Here is a 21,399-nt window from a genome sequence, read left to right as displayed (position 1 = left end):
ATATCTACGATGAATACCAGTTCAAAAACACGAAATTCGTCGCCTGCTTTTTAATATAAAGGCTTTTCCAATAAGAGGTACTATTTTGATATTCAAAGAAAAATGCTATTTTTTAATATAAATGATCGGATTTTTATTTCATTATAAATAGGAAGGTAAGCCGTTAATAGTGGCAAATAACATCAGGCAAATGACCACGACGACCACGCTAACAGGACAATATGCTTTTCATGAAATTTTCCATAACCGAATTGCAAGGTGGTTGCCCTATGTCCTCGTTAGCCTCATGAATTCTATCTTTGAGGTATTGAATCGATCCTGGGCTGTTAGCGTAGACCTTCTCTTTCACGTGGTTCTAAAGAAAAAAGTCACAAGGTGTTAAATCACAAAATCTCGGTGGCCAATTGTGATCACCTCTTCTAGAGATAACACGGTCCGGAAACTTTTCCCAGGAGTACTGGTTTTTCTCGACATAAAATCTCAACAGCGTGATGCCTTGGGGCTCAATCAGTTAAGGCATTTTTTTGAATGCGAACATATAAAAACTTGTATATATTATTACACCCTGAATTTTATTTACAATAATTCTACAATATTAACAATAATTCCACAATTACAAATACGCGTTCATAAGGACATATTTTTCAATTCCGCATTATCACCAACATAAAAGCCGCATATGTACGGGTATATTTAAATTTCACACCCTTATAAATTCGATTTCATAAATGGTTTCAAGTGTTGTTCAAACGACGCCGGAACGGCTTTCTTGTTCAAGGGACTTTTCTTGGCCGCTTCAAAAATGCGCTCGTAAACATTACCATCATAGCAACCTAAAACAGAACTCAAAACTTTGTCATGAAAATCGAAACCATCACAAATGGCTACAAGGTTGGGCCGCAACTGAGCGAGCGCTGTTTCGAGGCGGCTTTGCAGAGAGGTCAAATGGTCTTCGGTTAGTCGAATGAACTGCAATGGATAGAAGGTAAATAATTATAGCTAACTTTCTGCTTCCATTGAAGATATAAACGCTAACCCTCAATATGTCAGCCATATGACGTTGGACCGTGTGTATTAGGTAGAGTTCGAGCAGGTCTTCGAGTAATTTGTTCAGTGATGCCGAGCGCTTAGCTTTACTACTACCAGTAACCTCTTCGTAGAAAGTGTTGGCAACAAAGGCCCGGCCATGGAGCTGAAATTGAACAAATAATATGATGAATTAATTCTGATAAATATGCACATACAATGGAAAGTGGAGGCATCTATTATATGTATGTAAAGGAAAGAAACTTTATGTGAAGATATGTGAACTTATAGTTAGAAGAGATGATGGGTTTGTTCGCTTCATTTATAACCGTTTGCTGAGATAAGCTGATACCTTCAGATGTTCGACACTTATTTTGCATAGATGTACAAGTGAAGGTGAATAGGTAAATAAAAATAATGCAGTGCCCTATAAACATTTTCCTATTGAAAACGGCAAAGAAAAGAGTGAAGCAATCATGCAAACAAAATATTTTAGGGTGCCAATTAAAATGACTTTGCGCGCAACAATAGCCGAATTTCGAACCAATAGAACGCTATACTTTTGTCGAAGTCTCAAGAATTTCACATCGAACACGATTCTTCAAAATATCGCGCAACAAAGTGGTTGTGGTTGTGATTGCAACTCGAACAAGCCCGATGTGTAATTAAGTAAGTAAGGTGAGGTTAAGTTGGTAAAAAACCTTTAAGCTAGTTAACTTAGGTTATGTTACATTAAGTTAGGTTATGTTACGTTAAGTTAAGTTTATTTAAGATAAGTTAGGTAAGTCTATATTCGCCTAGCCCATGTTAAACTCAGTCGAGTCAAGTTAAGTTAAGTTGCACTAAGTTTCAAAACTACCTCGGCTGCCTGTGTCAACTCGATACCAGTAGCGTTGGATGCCTCTGGTTGCGATAAGTCTCGCTTCAATCGCTCGTTGTAGTTTTTATATGCAATGCGTGTCTTACTGAAAATTTTTGAATTATTAAACTAATTACTAATTCATGAAACTTAATGAAATTCACAAGACCTAAGCTTACTTGGTAGCCGCAAACTGCAAAGCCTGCACCAGACACATCCAATCGCCACTCCAATGCGGAAACTCACTCCACTGAGCACACTCGCTTAAATATGCCATTGTAGGCATCAGCTGCTTTCCAGCCAACACATCCGCCCAGGTTTTCAACAAAATTCTGCCCACTTGCAGGTATAACACCGAATTCTCGCCTTCATAGGTGCACGCTGCTGTGGCCCACGTAAAAAGATTACCCAAATTGGCGGATGCCAAATAACCATGACCACCACAGGAGAGTCTTAGGCGCTCAATACCAAATGCAGAGTCATACGTGCAGGATGCCTTCATGGCACAGGCTAAAGCATGCAACTCAGGTAGGCGCGAATAGTCGCCACGGTTGACAGCTTTAGCGGTTTGTACGTACATTTTGTATAGTTTGCCACCAGCAAGACGATAAGTAATAACTGCAGCGATCTCTGGCACGACTTTCATTTGCTGCGTCAGATGATCCAATATCTGTGGTTCCGGTAAGCTAAAACCCAAAAGCATCAATCAATTCATAGATTAGGAGATGTGAAATTTTAGACTTTCACTTACTTTGGGTTAATGGGACTTTGGCGTCGGACAGCCGAGTAACGTGTCGTTATAGTCACAGCTTGAGCATGAAATATGCAATTACTCAGCACGACCATACAACGTACATACACCATCGGAAAGTAAGTGAGCTGAGACACAGGACTTTTCACAAAAGTGCCATCCGGCAGCACTTTGGCGTTCTTCATCAACATATTCGTGCGCGGTATGCGTACATTCTTCAAACCCAAATAGCCATTGTTGACACCTGGCATGCCAATTCTCTTGCCAATATCGCCAATGTCGATGCCGGGTAGTGGCGCATGCGTCTGCTCATCGCGTACCTGTAACACAAACAACTGCACCCCCAACGGCTCGTTATCGATGTACAGCTGCGCAACCACAATGCAATAGTTTACAGTCTGGCCCACTGCGACAAAGTTGAAGATTTAAGTGTGGACATAATTGGGGCCTTTATAGATTGTAGTAAAAATTCGAATGTCATTAATACTCACATCCACCAGGCCACCACTTATACGATGTCAATGTGGGTGTATTCAGCACAAATTCATCGGCTTGGCGATCGTAATCAGCGCGTGTTTCCAGTCCTCGCAAATAAGTGCCATGGCCCAGTTCGGTTTGTGCATAAGTACCAATGATTTCGCAATTGTCCGCTCTTCGACCGAATTTCTCATATTGTTCTGGTGTACCTTGGCCTCTGAGTGCACGTGTGAACATCACAACGTGCACTGCCAATGGCGTACCGGCGGGCATGAGAGCCATAGCAACGGGTCCACCCATAAGGGTACTGGAAAGAAATATATTCCAAAGATCAAAAATTTCAATGGGTATCTAATATATTGAAAGTAATTTTCCACTTTCGTTTTTTCATTTCAAATAGGATCATTTCAAATGGACTTTAAAATATCAAAGGTATATACAATCGTTCTCAGTATGTTTTATAGAACTAAAGATTAGGTTATGTTGTCCTGTGAAAAACACTCAGGCCCATAGCCCATTGTGATGCCGCGTGGGGAGCTTGTCCCTGTCTCTCCTAAAACCAGTGTATGCTTTTCAGAAATTTTAAAATATCTATGATTTCTGCAGAACTGAGATCTCCCAACTCATTAAAATATTGTCTACCCAAAATAGTAAACCTACGTCTGGATAGAGTAAGACAATGACACCGTAGCTGCGAGGTTGTTTCTTCCTCCTCCTCACCTAGATAACTTCTACAGAAGTCATGTGTTTGCACACCCATTCTTTGTGCATGTCTATCTATTAGGCAGTGGTCCATTATGACTGAAATCAGTGGGCTAAGGATGTGCTTATTTTGGCTTAGCAGAGATTTAGTGCGTTTAGCATTGAGAGTCGGCTACACTTGTCGGACGATTCTGCAGGTGGTTTCATTACTCCATCTTTCGTTCGCTCTTCTTACGATTTCTTCAAGGATAAGTAGCTTGCCTAGCAATCCCTCGCTCGAACACTAGTGTGCTGTTAACAATTTTAAGGCCATTGTCTGGAGGCGGAATGAAACCAGTTTAGAATTAAAGTGGTAGGGCCATTTAGTAGTACTCCCAAAGCTTGTTGCATACCTTGGTCAGAATGAAAGTTAAGTAAAATTAAATTTTTTTTTACCACAACTTCACTCAAATACGCCATTTCATTAAGCGATGCAAATTTTCCAAGATGTATCTACGTAAATTTGAACAAAAATAAAACTCTGAACAAAAAGTTAAGAACAAGCCAATCCTTTTCTAAGGCACAATTGGAGACACAGGTAGCAGCTACGTTTAGTCGCAACGTATATGAATATGAAAGAAAGAATAAAAAGTCCGGCATGTCTTAAGGGTAACTGGGAAACTGTTTGCTATTTTAGTTTCTACAGACTTTGCGTACTTTATACTCAGAGTTTGTCTGAGAAGAAGCGAAATTATCGGAGAAATAATTTTCTGGGACAATTTAATCCGATAGCTTGTAAGGTCGCTATGCGCTTCTTTTAAAACCCATCCAAAAAAGGGGTAAAAGGGCCCTATTTCAATGAAGTTAATGGCTGAAAATATTCTGCACAAATATAATCCAAACCATGTAATTCACTCAGATAAACATTTCAATCTTTTTTCCCACATTTTCGAAAAGCGCTCAGATACTTTAAAAATTATGATAAAAAAAAATAAATAATTGGCGCGTACACTTCTGTTAGGTGTTTGGCCGAGCTCCTCCTCCTATTTGTGGTGCGCGTGTTGATGTTGTTCCACAAATGGAGGGACCTACAGTTTCAAGCCGACTCCGAACGGCCTATATTTTTATGAGGAGCTTTTTCATGGCAGAAATACACTCGGAGGTTTGCCATTGCCTGCCGAGGGGCGACCGCTATTAGAAAAATGTTTTTATTAATTTTGCTTTCACCGAGATTCGAACCAACGACCTCTCTGTGAATTCCGAATGGTGATCACGCACCAACCCACTCGGCTACGGCGGCTGATAATTAGACTATAAAAAAAATATTTTGAAGAAAGCTCAAATGGCTTTTAATGCTTTCTCAAATGTAAAATACAACATAAAGTAATGCTAAGACTTCTCAAATTCTGTGTTGATTTAATTATATGATATAATATTATGGACTATGTAGTCTTATCTTATTAGTATTATCGTTGTTGTCCAAGATATGAGTGCAAATAGCAAGCGGCAATGTTTTATAACGAATGCGAGTGCGAATTCGAATACGAATATGGAAGCTAGTATTAGGCTGAGGTAGCCGAATGGGTTGATGTGTGACTAACATTCGGGAGTGCGTAGGTTCGAATCTTCGTACATGAAACAGCAACATGAAAAAAGTTTTTTCTAATAGTGCTCGCCCCTCGGCAGGCAATGGCAAACCTCTGAGTGTATTTCTGCCATGAAAAATCTCCTCATAAAATAACCAGTTGCCGTTCAGAATCGGCTTAAAACTGTAGGTCCCTCCATTTGTAGAACAACATCAAGACGCACGCCACAAATAGGGGAGGAGCTCAGGCAAACATCTAACAGAAACGTACGCGTCAATTGCTCAGTTTTTTTTTTATTAGGCGCCTTCAATTCGCCATTTCTCTGCCCGCTATGGGTTCTGCTCGCTTAACGAAAAATTTGCATGTGAAAGCAACAACAAAGTTATAGAGCAAGATTCGCCACTAGCACGTATCGTTATACCTCATAAAGCTGATATAACTCAGTATTTTCAATGCTGTTAACTCTTTTTCCGATATTAGGCAAGTCTCATTAGTCTTTGTTCGGACAAAGCAACGTTTGCTTTGGCAACTCGTAACCGTTAGTTGGAAGGTCGACGGGGAAAGGAGAGGGCTCCGAATTGCTCGTGCCGGTCAACATGCTTTGTGGTCTCGTTCTTGCCAATGTTGTTATTTACTGTAGAGTAAAAAATAAAACAAATGCAACAACGCAATTAGGCCTGTCTGAACGCAGTATTTCTAATACTCATTAAGTGCTTTCAAACAAAAGTCAATTTTGTGCAGTTCTCTTCCAGTGCGAAGGGAAGGCGCCTAATAAATCAGTGAAAACTGGCCTACTTGATGCTGACAATTTTGTTTGCGATAATTTCCAAATAACTATTTTATGTTAATAGGACTATGAATAAGTTCGTGCGGTTTTACAACAGATGGCGTAACTTGATTATTATTCCATCGATCCACATTTCCAAACATTCATTGGAGAGCTACTGTCGTAAGGCACAAACGTCAGTATAAGTTTTTTATTTGAAGCGTAAACAACAATATTTTTACCACACTTGAAAATGTCGAATTTCGTGCCAAATAATGTGTTTTTGCGGGGAATTCTTCTTCATTATTTTAATATGAAGAAAAAAGCAGCCGAAAGTCATCGTATCTTGGTGGAAGTTTATGGTGAGCATGCTCTATCTGAGCGAACGTGCCAGAAGTGGTTTGCACGCTTTAAAAGTGGTGATTTTGGCTTGGAAGACGAAGAACGCGAGGGTGCGCCGCCAAAGTTCATGGATACCGAATTGGAGGAATTGCTCGATCAAGATCCGGCTCAAACGCAAGAAGAGGTTGCAAAAACTTTGGGAGTTGATCAATCAACCATTTCCAAACGTTTAAAAGCCATGGGAATGATCCGAAAGGTAGGCCATTGGGTGCCGTATGAATTGAAGCCAAGAGACGTTGAACGCCGTTTTATGGCATGCGAACAACTGCTTCAACGGCACAAAAGAAAGGGTTTTTTGCATCGAATTGTGACTGGCGATGAAAAGTGGGTCCATTACGACAATCCAAAACGTCGGGCAACGTATGGATACCCTGGTCATGCTTCAACATCGACGTCGGCGCAGAATATTTATGGCCTGAAGGTTATGCTGTGTATCTGGTGGGACCAGCTGGGTGTTGTGTATTATGAGCTACTGAAACCGAATGAAACGATTACGGGGGATGTCTACCGACGACAATTGATGCGTTTGAGCCGAGCACTGCGAGAAAAACGGCCGCAATACGCCGATAGACACGACAAAGTTATTTTGCAACATGACAATGCTCGGCCACATGTTGCACAAGTGGTCAAAACATACTTAGAAACGCTCAAATGGGATGTCCTACCCTACCCGCCGTATAGTCCAGACCTTGCGCCATCCGATTACTATCTCTTCCGATCGATGCAACATGGCCTGGCTGACCAGCACTTCCGTAATTACGATGAAGTCAAAAAATGGATCGATTCGTGGATTGCGGCAAAACCGACCGAATTTTTCACAAAGGGAATCCGTGAATTGCCAGAAAGATGGGAAAAAGTAGTAGTAAGCGATGGACAATATTTTGAATATTAAATTTGTAACCATTTTACGTCAATAAAGTTTCAAATTTCGAAAAAAAACCGCACGAACTTATTCATAGTCCTATATTAAGCTCTTATATTTTCCGATTTTGAAAAAATCTATAGACCACTATTAAAAATTTAGAAATCACCTTTAAAGTCATTTAAGGAATAAGTTGAGCCTACGTATTTGAATTTATCACAGCCGAAAACAGAAAATAATGCAGTACAGCAGTCATGAAATTAAAACAACTGTAGAATATTGTTGTTGTGCCTCAATGTTACAATTTTTTGTACTTGAGCCTTTCCCAATTTGGTTGATCTGAATTATTTGAAAAAACTTTTAAAAGACTACAATTACCTCTAATATTGACTTTAAGAGCCTTAAATAAATTTTAAGGGCGCATATTTTGGTGGAATATTTTAACCAAGTATTTCTTACCCTTTACTTTGTGTGTCACTTTGACCCTTGTTTTTAGAAATCTGAAATATATTAATATATCGACCCTATAAGGTAAGAACTTAAAATGTTCCACAAAACTATTCGCTGAAAAATTTCATTAGTAGTCTTCTCAGACGGAAACAGAGTGCGGCAACGGACGACAATGTGCGTCATGAATTTATTTCTAACACTTCACACTTTTTGTCGCTTAACCTTCAAATTAAATAAATTTTGGTAATTAAAATACGTTTATTGTTTATAGACTTTTTTAAAAAGATTAGTAGCAAAAATAATTTCTCGGCCTTTGCGGTTGGATAAAAATTAGTTTAGTCCTGCTCAAGGGAGTTTTCACAGTTCGAAAGTGAAATCGGACATGATTATTAATACAAATACGAATGGAAAGGAATGATGGCTAGGTCTAATGCCGTATTTTAAAATGCTGTACTTTCATACCATATACACCAAGCGACAAAATGGTAGCACATCTACATTTTGACCCAGTTTGATTATTTTTTGTTTTGTTTTTCATTGTTCAATATTTTTGTATAGAAGTAGAGCTGTTTGTCTACCAAAAACATATTAATCCAGTTTTAAAGTTGTATATAAAAATTAGAATAACTCCACAAACTTTTCATTTCAATTCCGCAGTTTTTAATTTGAATTTTTAGAAAGATTTTTGGTATGCAGTTTAATATTGTAGCTTATCTAAATTTTGATATAATAAAGTGCTAGTTTGAAGTTCCTGAAAATTACGTAGATTTTTTATATTTTTCCCCCAATAATTTTCTCTATATAACGAATCCCTGACTTTTTCGTCTGGAAAAAATGTCGGTGGTGCACGAGAAAAAAAATTATAAAAGCAGTATTTCAAAACTTCTTGAAAGCTAAACCCCAACACACCCTACTTTTTATTTATCATTCGTGTAAGACTAGAACCTACGGATAAATTTCGCTGCCACCAGGATGCAAGCGATCTTGCAACGCTCTCAACTTCTTAACTGCATCCACGGAATGCTTAAGACCGCGATTATAGATGTCTTCGTAGGATAGATAATCCAATTCGGTAGGATCGTCTAAGTCTTTATAAAGTTCTTCCTCTGCAAATAAAGTGAGTTTGAAAAAATGCAAAATTGTTGTAAAATATTATTACCTTTTTCTCAATTATTATATTATTTATGAGAGTAAAAAATGCACGCAACTTAAAAGATTTAAAATAACTACATAGGTGTAATAGTGGAGTAATAAGAGGTTTCAAAAATGAAAAAATTGTATAGCCAAGTAAGTAACTATTAATTTTCAAATTACCGTGGTGCAATTTAAATGGCATTCGTGGAGAAATGTTAATTACTAGAATTTGTCTCGAATCATGGATGTGCTAAGCTCCATAAACACTTTCGAATACTGGTTACTAATACCAATACTAATACCCGCTAATAATTCAGAAAGGGAATGACTAACAGACCAATTTTGCCGAAGTTTTAAAATTTTTGGCGAAAATTTAACTAGTTTATGGAAAATATTAGGTGCAAAACTACTTTAAATATCCTTTATGCTTCCTTTATGCTTTCAGGCTGCTTCAGTAGAATTTAGTTTTTTTTTTGTACTTTTTACCCTCGTTGTCTGACTTCCGGACTACTGAAGAGTCTACCAGGCAGAAGTCTTAGCCATAAAGGAGGTAACTGTGTACCTTAACACACACGTCGTAACAAAAACTACGGTAAATATCTTTTCGGACAGACAGGCGACCATCGAATTAATGGAAGCAGATATACTAAGATCAAAAGTTGCTTAGGAATGGCTGGTAACATGATAATAGCACTGTCTTCAAAGTCAGTCTCTCACAGAGATATTGAAGGAAATTGCAAGGCGGGTTAGCTGGCCAGAAATGGCACTAATCTTCCACTGCTTGAAAACAGAGGCAATATTGGAATCTGTATCGTAACTTGCAAATTAAGAAAAAAAATAATATTCCTCAGGAGGCCAATAGGTCAAGGAGAGAAGAAAATATATGTGTTGTGTTTTGGCCGCAAATGATAAGAGAGTTAAAAATTAATTAGTTAACCTCTTAAGACAGAACTTCTCGATGGTCGTGGCTTGTATCACCTGCCATTGGCTGTTACGTTGGCATTCTTCTAGGCTAGGAATATTTTCGCATGAATACTGCAGAAGTTGTAGAAAATGGAATAGAAAGAAATGGAAGAACACTGTCTCTGTAATTGTTCAGCCTTAGCTAGGAGTAGAGCAAGATTGTTTGGAAAATACTACTTTGACTCTCTTGCGGAGCTACCCGATGTTGGTATGAAACCAATCCTACGCTTCATAAGAGACCCTAACTGGTTTCATCAAAACTAAATAGTAAGGTTCCCCTATTACACAGTGGTACCATAACGGACCTAGGTGGTCTAAGTGAGTTGACTACTCTAAGCCGACTGCCACAAAAACCTATCCTAACCTAACCCTCTAACTTCTATTAAAATGGGCATTTTGCACCCTTTCCTAAAACCGATATAATGAGAGTGAATACTCTCATTACATTATTTGTCTTTTTCTTCTTACTCATTCCTCTTCGTATGCAACAATGAAAACAGCGTCTAGCTTAGCATGCGATTTATACGAAATTTGCCACAAAGTATTAAACCAATGCAAAAATGGAATGAAAAATCTATACCAGAAGTTCTTACAACAATATAAGCCAAATGTCAAGCCTAATTTGAATTATCGAATTAATTAGAACAAACAGTTTTTGAATGAAACTACATTGCAAATTCAGTTTTTTTTTCACTATTTGCTTTGCGAAATCATTGCAGCCCCCATAGTTGAGTACACCTGTGCGCGTAGCATTTCGCCGCAAGTAATGTGTTCGTTATCAGTTTTGAAGAATAATAGAAATAGTTCTTTTTTTGTAGTCGACGTTATATATTGTCATTTTGTTGACTGTATGTAGGTATATTTAAGTTTTTGTTTTAAGTTGTAAAAAAGGTACCCAAAATATATCCATAAAAACAAGCAACATTTTAATCAGCTCTAGCTAATTTTACTTGTGGGTCAATACATGTATTTATTTGTTTATTGAAGTAAAAACTAGTCAACAAAAACAAATTGTCTTACAGACTAATACAGATAACAATAATACAAATGACATAAAAATAATTTTAATCTGTAAAAAAAAGTACAACAGAACACCCTACATCAAATTATTTCAGAAGAAGCAAAGTCAACCCCAAAGCTTTGAGTGAATTTCAGCAGATAAAATTTTTGCTCGGAGAAAGGAAAGCCTTGCAAGAAATTACTTTAAAATTAAAAAGTATCAAAACTGTATCTTCATTTAAAAGAAAATTAGAGAACAAGCAAGATAAGCGACAGAAAAGCAGTACTTAATGCTAGGGATGTTGCAGAGATGAAACTTTTAGCTGTAAATAAATCAAATAGTCCTGGTAAAATTAAACACACTCTCAATCTACAACCGATAACAGATTTTCAAAGTGGACTCTAAGTGGACACATTGCAGTCGGGGTTTAAATGTAGTAGGAGCTGCACCACAGCACTCCTAAAAGTGTCTGATGACATAAGGCTCAACATTGACAAAAAGCATGTGACTTTTCTAACTCTACTTGACCATTCAAAGGCATTTACTCCGTAGACCATAAACTCTTAATTTTGAAGCTTAAAAACTTATTTAGCTTTTCAACGTCGGCTTTGACTCTTATAGAAACGTATCTTAGTGACCGATAACCCTGTTACCAGAGGTGTACCTCAAGGCTCTATCCTTGGCCCTCTTTTATTTGTCTTGTACATTAACGATTTGTTCGGTGTGATTAAATATAGTGATGCCCATGTATATGCTGATGACGTTCAATTATATGTTAGTTGTCCCATTAGCTGTATTGATATTTGCATAAGTAATATGAATTCTGACTTGAGCCTCACAAGCAAGTGGGCTTCTGAAAACGGGTTAATTCTTAATCCTGATAAGTCCCAATGTATCGTTATTTACAAAAAATATATCAAGCTCGTTGGCTATACAGAAGTCAAACTAAATGGCGCTGTGATTAAATATGTGGACAATGTTAAAAATTTAGGGGTTACATTTAATAGAACTTTGACATGGAGCAACCACATCTTTACTGTCATAGGCAAAGTTTGTGGTATGCTCCGAAATTTATGGACAACTCAATATTTTACACCAGTAAACACTCGACTGCTACTAGCTAAAACGTATTTGTTACCAACGTTACTGTATGGTTGTGAGTTATATACTCCTTATGATAATGTGTGTCGTAGTAAGCTTAATGTTTTGTATAACAACATTGCAAGATACGTGTACTGTAAAAAACGTTATGACCATATTTCTATATTTGCGAAAAAAATTGCTTCCGTATCCTTTTACGACTTGCTTAGGTTTAAATGTTTAGTTTTACTCCACAAGATCATAAACACTCAGAAACCCAGATACCTCAAAGATCGACTTATGCCTTCAAAGTCCTGCCGTTCGTTAAACTTAGTCCCGATGAAATACAGTTGTTTGGTGACTGAACGTCAATACTTTGTGTTCTCTGTCCGTCTTTGGAATACCTTACCTTACAAAATTGAACGTATAAAAGAAAGCTCGTGTTTCAAAAATAAATTGCTTCGCTATCTTGCCGAAAATTGCTGAATGTACTCAAATGGATCCACATTATTTAAATCTCTTCCTATTAATCTCTACTCCTACTACTACAATACTATTTTTACCTTACTTTCCTTTTAATATTTTCTCCAAATTAAACTTCTTTACTACTATCTGTCAGTTTAATTTTAATTTTGATTTTACTGTTAATCCTTTTATGTAAACTATTCTTAAGGTCAATCATTGTAAAAATAACCTATGGTTGTAGGTATGTTTTGACTTTAATAATAATAAATATAGACTACGCAATGCGAGTGCTTAAATCTAAGTTAACCACACGACACAAACGGGCCAGATTACTATTTACCAAAAAGTGCAAATTTTGCGAACATGAATAGGAAGAGCAAATTTTCTGATAAAAAAACAAAATTCAATCTTGACGCACCAAATGGTTCCCAAATTTACAAGGTGACGCAATTACCTTATCCAAATAGTTCTAATTTTTGCAAACGGCGTCATATGCCAATCCTATTTGACACTTCTGTACTAACAGCTTCAGTATACAGACGGAGAAGCTATGCATCACGTAAAGGTCAAAATAAGGATTACAAGTAGTAAACATATTTTTTATTTATTAAAAAAGTTAATCAAAAACAAAATTGGATGAATAATCTTTCATAATCTATCAGAAGAATACTATGAGACCCCAGGGAATCCACATTTCATTTTGCTGCACTGTGTATACCTAACATGCTTTGCCAGACTTTGCAACTACGTGAGAATATCGCACAACTAAACTCTCACCAAAGTGTTGCGCGTGGCCTAAGTCAGCGTGATCGTCTTTCAAGTAGTCACCAACTAAAGTCACACAAAGTATTGCGCACGATCGTCTTACAAACAGCCACTGACTAAAAGTCACACGAAAAACCTGCGCGTGGCCAGAGTCAGCAATTAATCGTAGTCTTGCGTTAATTCTTGCCTAACGCAAGCTGTAGGGCAGCGCAGCGAGCTTCAGTAGTGCAGCGGGCGTCGGTAGCGCAGCGAGCTTCGGTAGTATACAATAAGTAATGGTAATTTTTATTACTTACTTTAGAATTAAGTTGGACATGTAAAATGGTACTATTAAAAATACTTATTTTATACACCGCCTTCGCCAAAAGTATTAGGCTCGCCACAAAAATACAAGTAATTTCAAATGTAGCTATCAAAGTGACCGCTGCCTTTTGCAAATTTCTCATGTATGTTTAACTTTTGATTACAATAACAAAAGTACGGTAAAGCCATGGCATACTTGGTGAGTAAAGTCTAGAAAGTTGCATTTTTAAAGGTAAACTTAAAATATTTTGGTATTTTAAATTTGGTAGTGAATGTGTAAATAATCCTTTGTGCATAAATAATTTTTTTTTATTGAAATGTCTAAACAAAATTTATTTTGTTACGACAAAAGTGTGAGAATCCAAGTTTAAGGTGGTGAAAGGAAGTCTCAGGTTGAAATTGCCAATTTGGTCAGATGCTCGCGGTGCGTAGTTAAATGTGCTATTTTGCGATTTGCGGAGACAAAATCCCCCCACAATAAATAAAAAAGTGGAAGAAATGCCTCACTAGTGCACGGGAACACTGAAAACTTATAACCAAATCTCTCAAGGATCGTAAAAAATCCTCTTCTGTCCTGGCAGCTGCCCTGTCGGAAGAATTTGGAAGATCCGAATCCAAATCTTATAAAACGATTTTTTTCCTTTCCTACAGGTATTTGGAACATATGGAAACATATTCACTAACTGTTAACGATTCGACAGTTGTTATTTTTGTCTACAGTATTTGCCGTTTTCACTAACGATTTTGCTATTCACAAATTTATGTTAACAAAGACGAAAATACTGTATTCCTCTTTTTATGCAAACTGATAAAGCTTGACATCTCAGTCAAATTAAACATCTAAATGAGCAAATAGTTGAGTATTTGAGTGTTTTTTCAATTATATTTGCACAAAGTAAGTAAAATAAAAGAATTATTTATTTGAAATAAATATTTTTTAAATCTTTTTGTACACTCATTGCTTTAGAATATCAAAAATGCTGTTCCACAGCTGAGCAACTCAATCAAAATTTTTTTTTGTCGCTTGTCGCTCCACTTGGGTCATAGGAAACCTCACCCTTGCGCAAAACATGGAACGGTTGATTGTACCTGTTACAGTGTGTTTCAGCTAACGGTCGACTGGCTCGTGAATATTCCCTATTGCTCACCTACGGGTCGTTGATAACATCAAGTTGCAAAAACCTGCAGTGCAGCTAGAACCTTGTAATATAAAGGCATGGTTTAGAATTAAATTAGCAGTTTTTCAGTCGAAATCGGTGATATTCTGGAAACTCTAAGATGACTGTCAACCAGAGAAATTGGGTCCTCAGTCAAGTGTGGAGTTAACCGGCCTGCAGCCAATTGGAAAGGATTGTCCACATCCCGGAGGATAAAGGAGCACAGCATAACTTCGCAATCAGTCCTGAAGGATACTTTAATTCACAATTGGAACGCCATAAGTACAGCCGGATATGCAAAGCTTGTACGCAGCATGCCCCAGAGGATTGCTGCTGTTATCAAAAGCAAAGTGTGAGCCTACTAAATATTATTGTATTTATCACTAGTTCCTTTTTACTGATTTATTAATAAAAGATCATTATTTCACCTTTTCAAACGAAAAATTCGGTAATTAAGGTGGTATCTGATACTTTTGGCCAAGGCTGTACCTATACAATATTTAAGATAAGCAAGAAGTTTTATTTAAAAACTTTCTGGAGGATTAAAAATTCTAATTCTGTTGAAAGTTAAAAAAATTTCATTTCATTGTACTTTTGAGTTTATTATTGCATACCACCTTATTTAAGGGGGGCGCTCCTCCAGCACTTTCAAATTTTCCTGTTTTTTTTTTTTTTGCTTTAAAAATTCATTTACAATCTATCGAATATCTTTTCAATATTTTAAGCTTAATAGAAAGTCTAAATCGACCCTTTAAAGCTAGTGAAGTGATGAGCGTCGAACGAAGGATGTGTACCTTTTTTTCCGCTGTCGAATATAACTCAAAAAGTAAGCTCAGCTTAAAATTTTACAGGGATATTCTTAAACATTTTGACTTTTGCATGTACTTCAAGTTTTAAATTATTTATCACTAAAAATATTGTTTTGATCAATTTGCTTATAAAAAAACTGTAATTTTTTTCTTATTCACTTTAAATTTTCATTTTTTCGGTGAAATTTTTTTGTCTGGTGGATTTCAGTTGATTACACGAGACTGTAAATTTCACGGCGCAAATGAAAAGTGCCACGTTTAAGCAGCAGTAGCGCCACCATTTGGTTTTTCTTTATTTAAAAAAAAATGTTGTACAGTCATTTAAGCAAGAATATGAATAAGGGATTTATTTTAAGATAATAAATACTCTCAGTTTTTCGCAAAAAAAGATTTAAAAGCTCGTTGTCTGGCGGAGCTGCCCCTTAAATTTAAACTGATCTAAATTATTACTATAACTACTCAAGAATACGCGGTAAAAATTTTAAAACAAAGACCGCATCGGTTCGGCACCGTAGCGCGCGGTAGTTAGAACGGAGCGTTTTTCTCGAAACGACTTTTTTTCAACTGGTGGGCACACTAAAATTTCGGAGTATTATCAATTCAATTCTAATTCATAGGAACCTAATTCTGGGATGGATTATATTATCATTAAAAATATTTTTTTTAAAGCAAAATAGATGAAAAAATATGGTATGAAAAAGTGAAATTGTGTTTAAGCGCCGCAAAAACATGCAACTTACAATATTATTTTATCACAGGTTCATAATCTTAGGAAACATGTTGTTGACGAAAAAATAGATTAAAATAATAAAATAGAAAAAATAAATTGTTGTTGATTACAGAGAAAAATTGGTCTTCAGGAATGCCCACCAGCAAGGCGATCGTCCTTGGACAGCACGCTCTAACGCCTCTATTTCTGGCGGAAATGGCTTGAAAAAATTTAAAAGTGTACTTAAAAATATTAATAAAATTCCTTCGAAGTTTAAAAAAATTTCTGATTATTCCTTTCTTGTTAAAAAAATTCACAAAAAACACAAAAATTTCGGCCTCCTAAACCGGTTTCCCTCCTTATGAGGTCATTAAACTGTTCTTACTCTTTTTTATAAATATTTTTGAAATATTAATATTAAATCTGTATATTAAAAAAGATTCGCAAGTATTATTTTTTAAGCACCAAAGCCATAACACTTCACTTTTTTATACACCCATCTGGAGAGTGCTTTCGATGTAAAATAAATTCAGATGTTTTATAACTTTAATAAAAGGATTTCGATCTCGGTGAAACGCCAAAACTAAGAAAAAGTGTATTCTAATAGCGCCCGCCCCTCGGCAGGCAATGACAAACCTCCAAGTGTATTTCGGCCATGAAAAAAGCTCCTCATAAAAAATATCTACCGTTCAGAACCGGCTTGAAACTGTAGGTCCCTCCATTTGTGGAACAACAGTAAGACGCACGCCACTGGCATACAACTTTAGGTCATCCCTTTCTTTGTGGTTAAGCATTAAAACGCACACCATAAATAATGAAATAAAATTAACGAATATATAAATACAGGCACTAGTCTGGGTGGCGTAAAAATCGGAAAATGTGCTCCCCTAGTATGTATTAATAACAGTAATTATATTGCAAGTGATTTGGTTTGATATAAATATCTATTAAATTATATATTATAGAATACTAGCAAACCCGGCCCGCTTCGCTGGGCACACTAAAATAGAATAGATATGGTTTAGAACAGAAAAGATATGGTTTTCATATTATTTATTTCTTTATTCTCATACTATTTATTTATTTATTCAATACCACGTTTTGGTCTCTATCTCGAGACCCTAGTCACGGAGCGGCATGAAAAATACTCTGAACTAAAGCATTCACCAACAGCTTCAATTTGATATCCATATTGTACAAACACATTCTAGGCTCCATGTTTTGGTCTCTATCTCGAGACCCTAGTCACGGAGCGGCATGAAAAATACTCTGAACTAAAGCATTCACTAACAGCTTCCATTTGATACCCATATTGTACATACACATCCGAAGGTTACCTGGGTCCACGTTTTGACCTATATCTCGAGACCCTAGTCACGGAGCGGCATGAAAAATACACTACACTAAAGCATTCACCAACAGCTTCCAATTGATTTCCATATTGTACAAACACATTCTAAGGTCCACGTGTTGGTCTCTATCTCGAGGCCCTAGTCACGGAGCGGCATGAAAACTACTCTGTACTAAAGCTTTCACCAACAGCTTCCATTTGATACCCATATTGTACATACACATCCGAAGGTTACCCGGGTCCACGTGTTGGTCTCTATCTCGAGGCCCTAGACACGGAGCAGCATGAAAACTACTCTGTACTAAAGCTTTCACCAACAGCTTCCATTTGATACCCATATTGTACATACACATCCAAAGGTTACCCGGGTCCACGTTTTGACCTATCTCTCGAGACCCTAGTCACGGAGCGGCATGAAAAATACTCTGTACTAAAGCATTCACCAACAGCTTCGAATTGATATCCATATTGTACAAACACATTCTAGGGTCCACGTGTTGGTCTCTATCTCGAGGCCCTAGTCACGGAGCGGCATGAAAAATACTCTGAACTAAAGCATTCATCAACAGCTTCCAATTTATATCCATATTGTACAAACACATTCTAGGGTCCAAGTGTTGGTCTCTATCTCGAGGCCCTAGTCACGGAGTGGCATGAAAAATACTCTGAACTAAAGCATTCACCAGCAGCTTCCAATTGATATCCATATTGTACAAACACATTCTAGGGTCCACGTGTTGGTCTCTATCTCGAGGCCCTAGTCACGGAGCGGCATGGAAAATACTCTGAACTAAAGCATTCACCAACAGCTTCAATTTGATTCCATATTGTACAAACACATTCTAGGCTCCACGTTTTGGTCTCTATCTCGAGGCCCTAGTCACGGAGCGGCATGAAAAATACTGTGAACTAAAGCATTCACTAACAGCTTCCATTTGATATCCATATTGTACAAACACATTCTAGGCTCCACGTTTTGGTCTCTATCTCGAGGCCCTAGTCACGGAGCGGCATGAAAAATACTGTGAACTAAAGCATTCACTAACAGCTTCCATTTGATATCCATATTGTACAAACACATTCTAGGCTCCACGTTTTAGTCTCTATCTCGAGGCCCTAGTCACGGAACGGTATGAAAAATACTCTATACTATAGAAATCATCAACAGCTTCCATTTGCTACCCATATTGTAAATATACGTCCGAAGGTTACCCGGGTCCACGTTTTGACCTATATCTCGAGACCCTATCTACCAATAGGTATTCAAACTATACGGAAACCATCTTCAATACCTACTTAACAATGTGTGTAAGTTTGGTTTAATTCGGTTTAAAGACACGGCGGGTCCACGTTTTGGCATATATTTCGAGACCCTAGTCATCAATAGGTATGAAAATTACCCCACATTAAAGCACTTATCGACAGCTTTCCTTTGATGCCCATATTGCACATCCACAACCAAAGGTTACCCGGGCCCACGTTTTGACCTATATCTCGAGACCCCAGTCACGGAGCGGCATGAGAAATACTCTGTACTAAAGCATTCACCAACAGCTTTCAATTGGTATCCATATTGTACAAACACATTCTAGGGTCCACGTGTTGGTCTCTATCTCGAGACCCTAGTCACGGAGCGGCATGAAAAATACTCTGAACTAAAGCATTCACCAACAGCTTCCATTTGATACCCATATTGAACATACACATCCGAAGGTTACCTGTGTCCACGTTTTGACCTATATCTCGAGACCCCTGTCACGGAGCGGCATGAAAAATACTCTGAACTAAAGCATTCACCAACAGCTTCAATTTGATATCCATATTGTACAAACACATTCTAGGGTCCACGTTTTGGTCTCTATCTCGAGACCCTAGTCACGGAGCGGCATGAAAAATACTCTGAACTAAAGCATTCAGCAACAGCTTTCATTTGATACCCATATTGTATATACACATCCGAAGGTTACCCGGGTCCACGTTTTGACCATTTTCCCTAGACCTCCACGAATAATTCAAGACCAAGATAAGATAAATCCGTTCAGCCATTCTCGAGTTATAAGCGAACATATGGACAGATTTTCACATTTATATACAGAGAAACCTCTCCTAACGGACACCTCTAATAACCGGACACCTCCCTTGGGCGGACATTTTTTCATGCACCACGTTTTAAGTGCATTTTTCAGAACAAATGTCCCTCCCTTATCCGGACACTCTCTTGGCCGGACGCGGACAGTCATTTGTCATAAAATTAGACCAAAAACCTCTATTAAGCGGACGCGAATCTCTTGTCAACGGACAAAGTGATTTCGTTTCACAATAAATCAGAGAAAAACCTCTATTGAGCGGACGCGAACTCCCATTGAGCGGACAAAACTTTACATGAAACAATTATGTATACTGACTTTTAAAAAACGTCGTAGTGGTCGTGTACACACATACGATGTGAGTAAATAAAATAAGGGGATTCCCGTGTTTCTTGAAAATATATTTTAAGGCGAATGCTTAGTTTGGTTTGCTCAGTTAAGTGTGTTCAGTGAAAGTGAAAAGACGTAAAACAATGTCGCGGTCGAATGCGAGTTTGAAAGAAAAAATTGCAATCATAAACGCTAGTTAGGAAAACCATTGGCCGCACGAGCATTAGCCAAAAGACAAGTTTTACTAAAACAAAACATCGTTCAAATGTATATTCGGAGTGTAAAAACAGTTTTCAATGAAAAATAAAATCGACTTAATTATGTACTGAGTCCTTATATTATCTGTTTTAAGGTTCAAAATTGGAAAAACCCAGGCTGCGCACATCGTTAAACATAAAGAAGATATCCGAGCGAAATGGATGGATGGAAACAATATTCAAAGTAAAAGGTCCTTTATGAAAGTAGATGGAAACAAAATTGACGAGATGTGTTACGAGTGGTTTTGTAGGGCCTGAAGCCAAAATATTCCAATATCCGGGTCAATAATTCAGGAAAAGGCTAGAGATATCGCTTCAAAACAGGATGTCAATAATTTTGTAGCCTCTAATGGCTGGTTACAAAAATGGCGAACCAGACATAACATAACTTTTCTGTACATTTGTGGTGAAAGTACTGCTGTTGATATGCAAGATGTCAAGCAATTTTTGGAAAAACTACCATCAATGCTAATTGGATATGGCCCCAGGGATATTTCTAAAGCTGATGATACAGGCCTTTTCTTTCAAAACGTTGGGTCTAAAAAATGAGGTATGTCGAGGAGGAAAACTTTCGAAAGAGCGTCTGACTATCCTATTTTGAGCTAATATGGCAGGAGAGAAAGAAACACCACTTGTTATTGGGAAAGCTGCACGGCGAGAATGTTTGCATCAATTGATATTAAAAAACTGCCAGTACATTGGTATTCAAATAAGAAGGCATGGATGACCCTTGAGGTGATGTCACAGTGGTTGACAGATTTTAACAAAAAAATGGAGTTGCAAAATAGAAAAGTACTATTATTTCTTGACAACGCGGGATCTCATCCACGTGATATGAGTTTGAAAAATGTTAAGGCAATTTTTCTTCCCAGTAACACGACGTCAGTTTGCCAACCTTTGGATCAAGGAAAATTTTAAAATTCATTATCGCAACTTTCAAGTAAAAAATATCTTGGTTAGCATGGAGCCGGGTTCGCCAAACAAATATATAAATGTTTTAGAAGCGATACATTTTATAAAAGAATCATGGGCGAAGGTTCAACCGGAAACCGTGAAAAATTGCTCGCAGAAAGAAGGTTTTGACAAAAATAACAATGTTTCAGCTGAACTCGAGTCCGAAGATGATTTG

The 21,399-nt window shown here is 37.4% G+C and overlaps 1 protein-coding gene across 2 annotated transcripts in view; it reads right to left on the bottom strand.

Moving 5' to 3' along the window:
• Positions 1-562: 562 nt before the first annotated feature.
• Positions 563-21,399, bottom strand: part of LOC128867600 (probable peroxisomal acyl-coenzyme A oxidase 1) — a 32,370-nt gene continuing 11,533 nt past the window's right edge. The window contains exons 2-8 of one of the 2 annotated variants that reach the window (XM_054108985.1): positions 8,810-8,966; positions 3,128-3,420; positions 2,637-3,042; positions 2,065-2,571; positions 1,886-1,991; positions 1,037-1,192; positions 563-969 (exon numbers count right to left, since the gene is read on the bottom strand). In XM_054108985.1, coding sequence (XP_053964960.1) covers positions 709-969; positions 1,037-1,192; positions 1,886-1,991; positions 2,065-2,571; positions 2,637-3,042; positions 3,128-3,420; positions 8,810-8,966 — 1,886 coding nt within the window. In that variant the 3' untranslated portion in view covers positions 563-708. The remainder of the gene's footprint in view (positions 970-1,036; positions 1,193-1,885; positions 1,992-2,064; positions 2,572-2,636; positions 3,043-3,127; positions 3,421-8,809; positions 8,967-21,399) is intronic. The other variant, XR_008454995.1, reaches the window with a different exon arrangement.

The sequence above is a fragment of the Anastrepha ludens genome, chromosome 6 (assembly GCF_028408465.1).
Source record: "Anastrepha ludens isolate Willacy chromosome 6, idAnaLude1.1, whole genome shotgun sequence".
Lineage (NCBI taxonomy): Eukaryota > Metazoa > Arthropoda > Insecta > Diptera > Tephritidae > Anastrepha > Anastrepha ludens.
The sequence above is the reverse complement of the archived record's forward strand: the minus strand, read 5'-3'. Positions and strand labels throughout refer to the sequence as shown.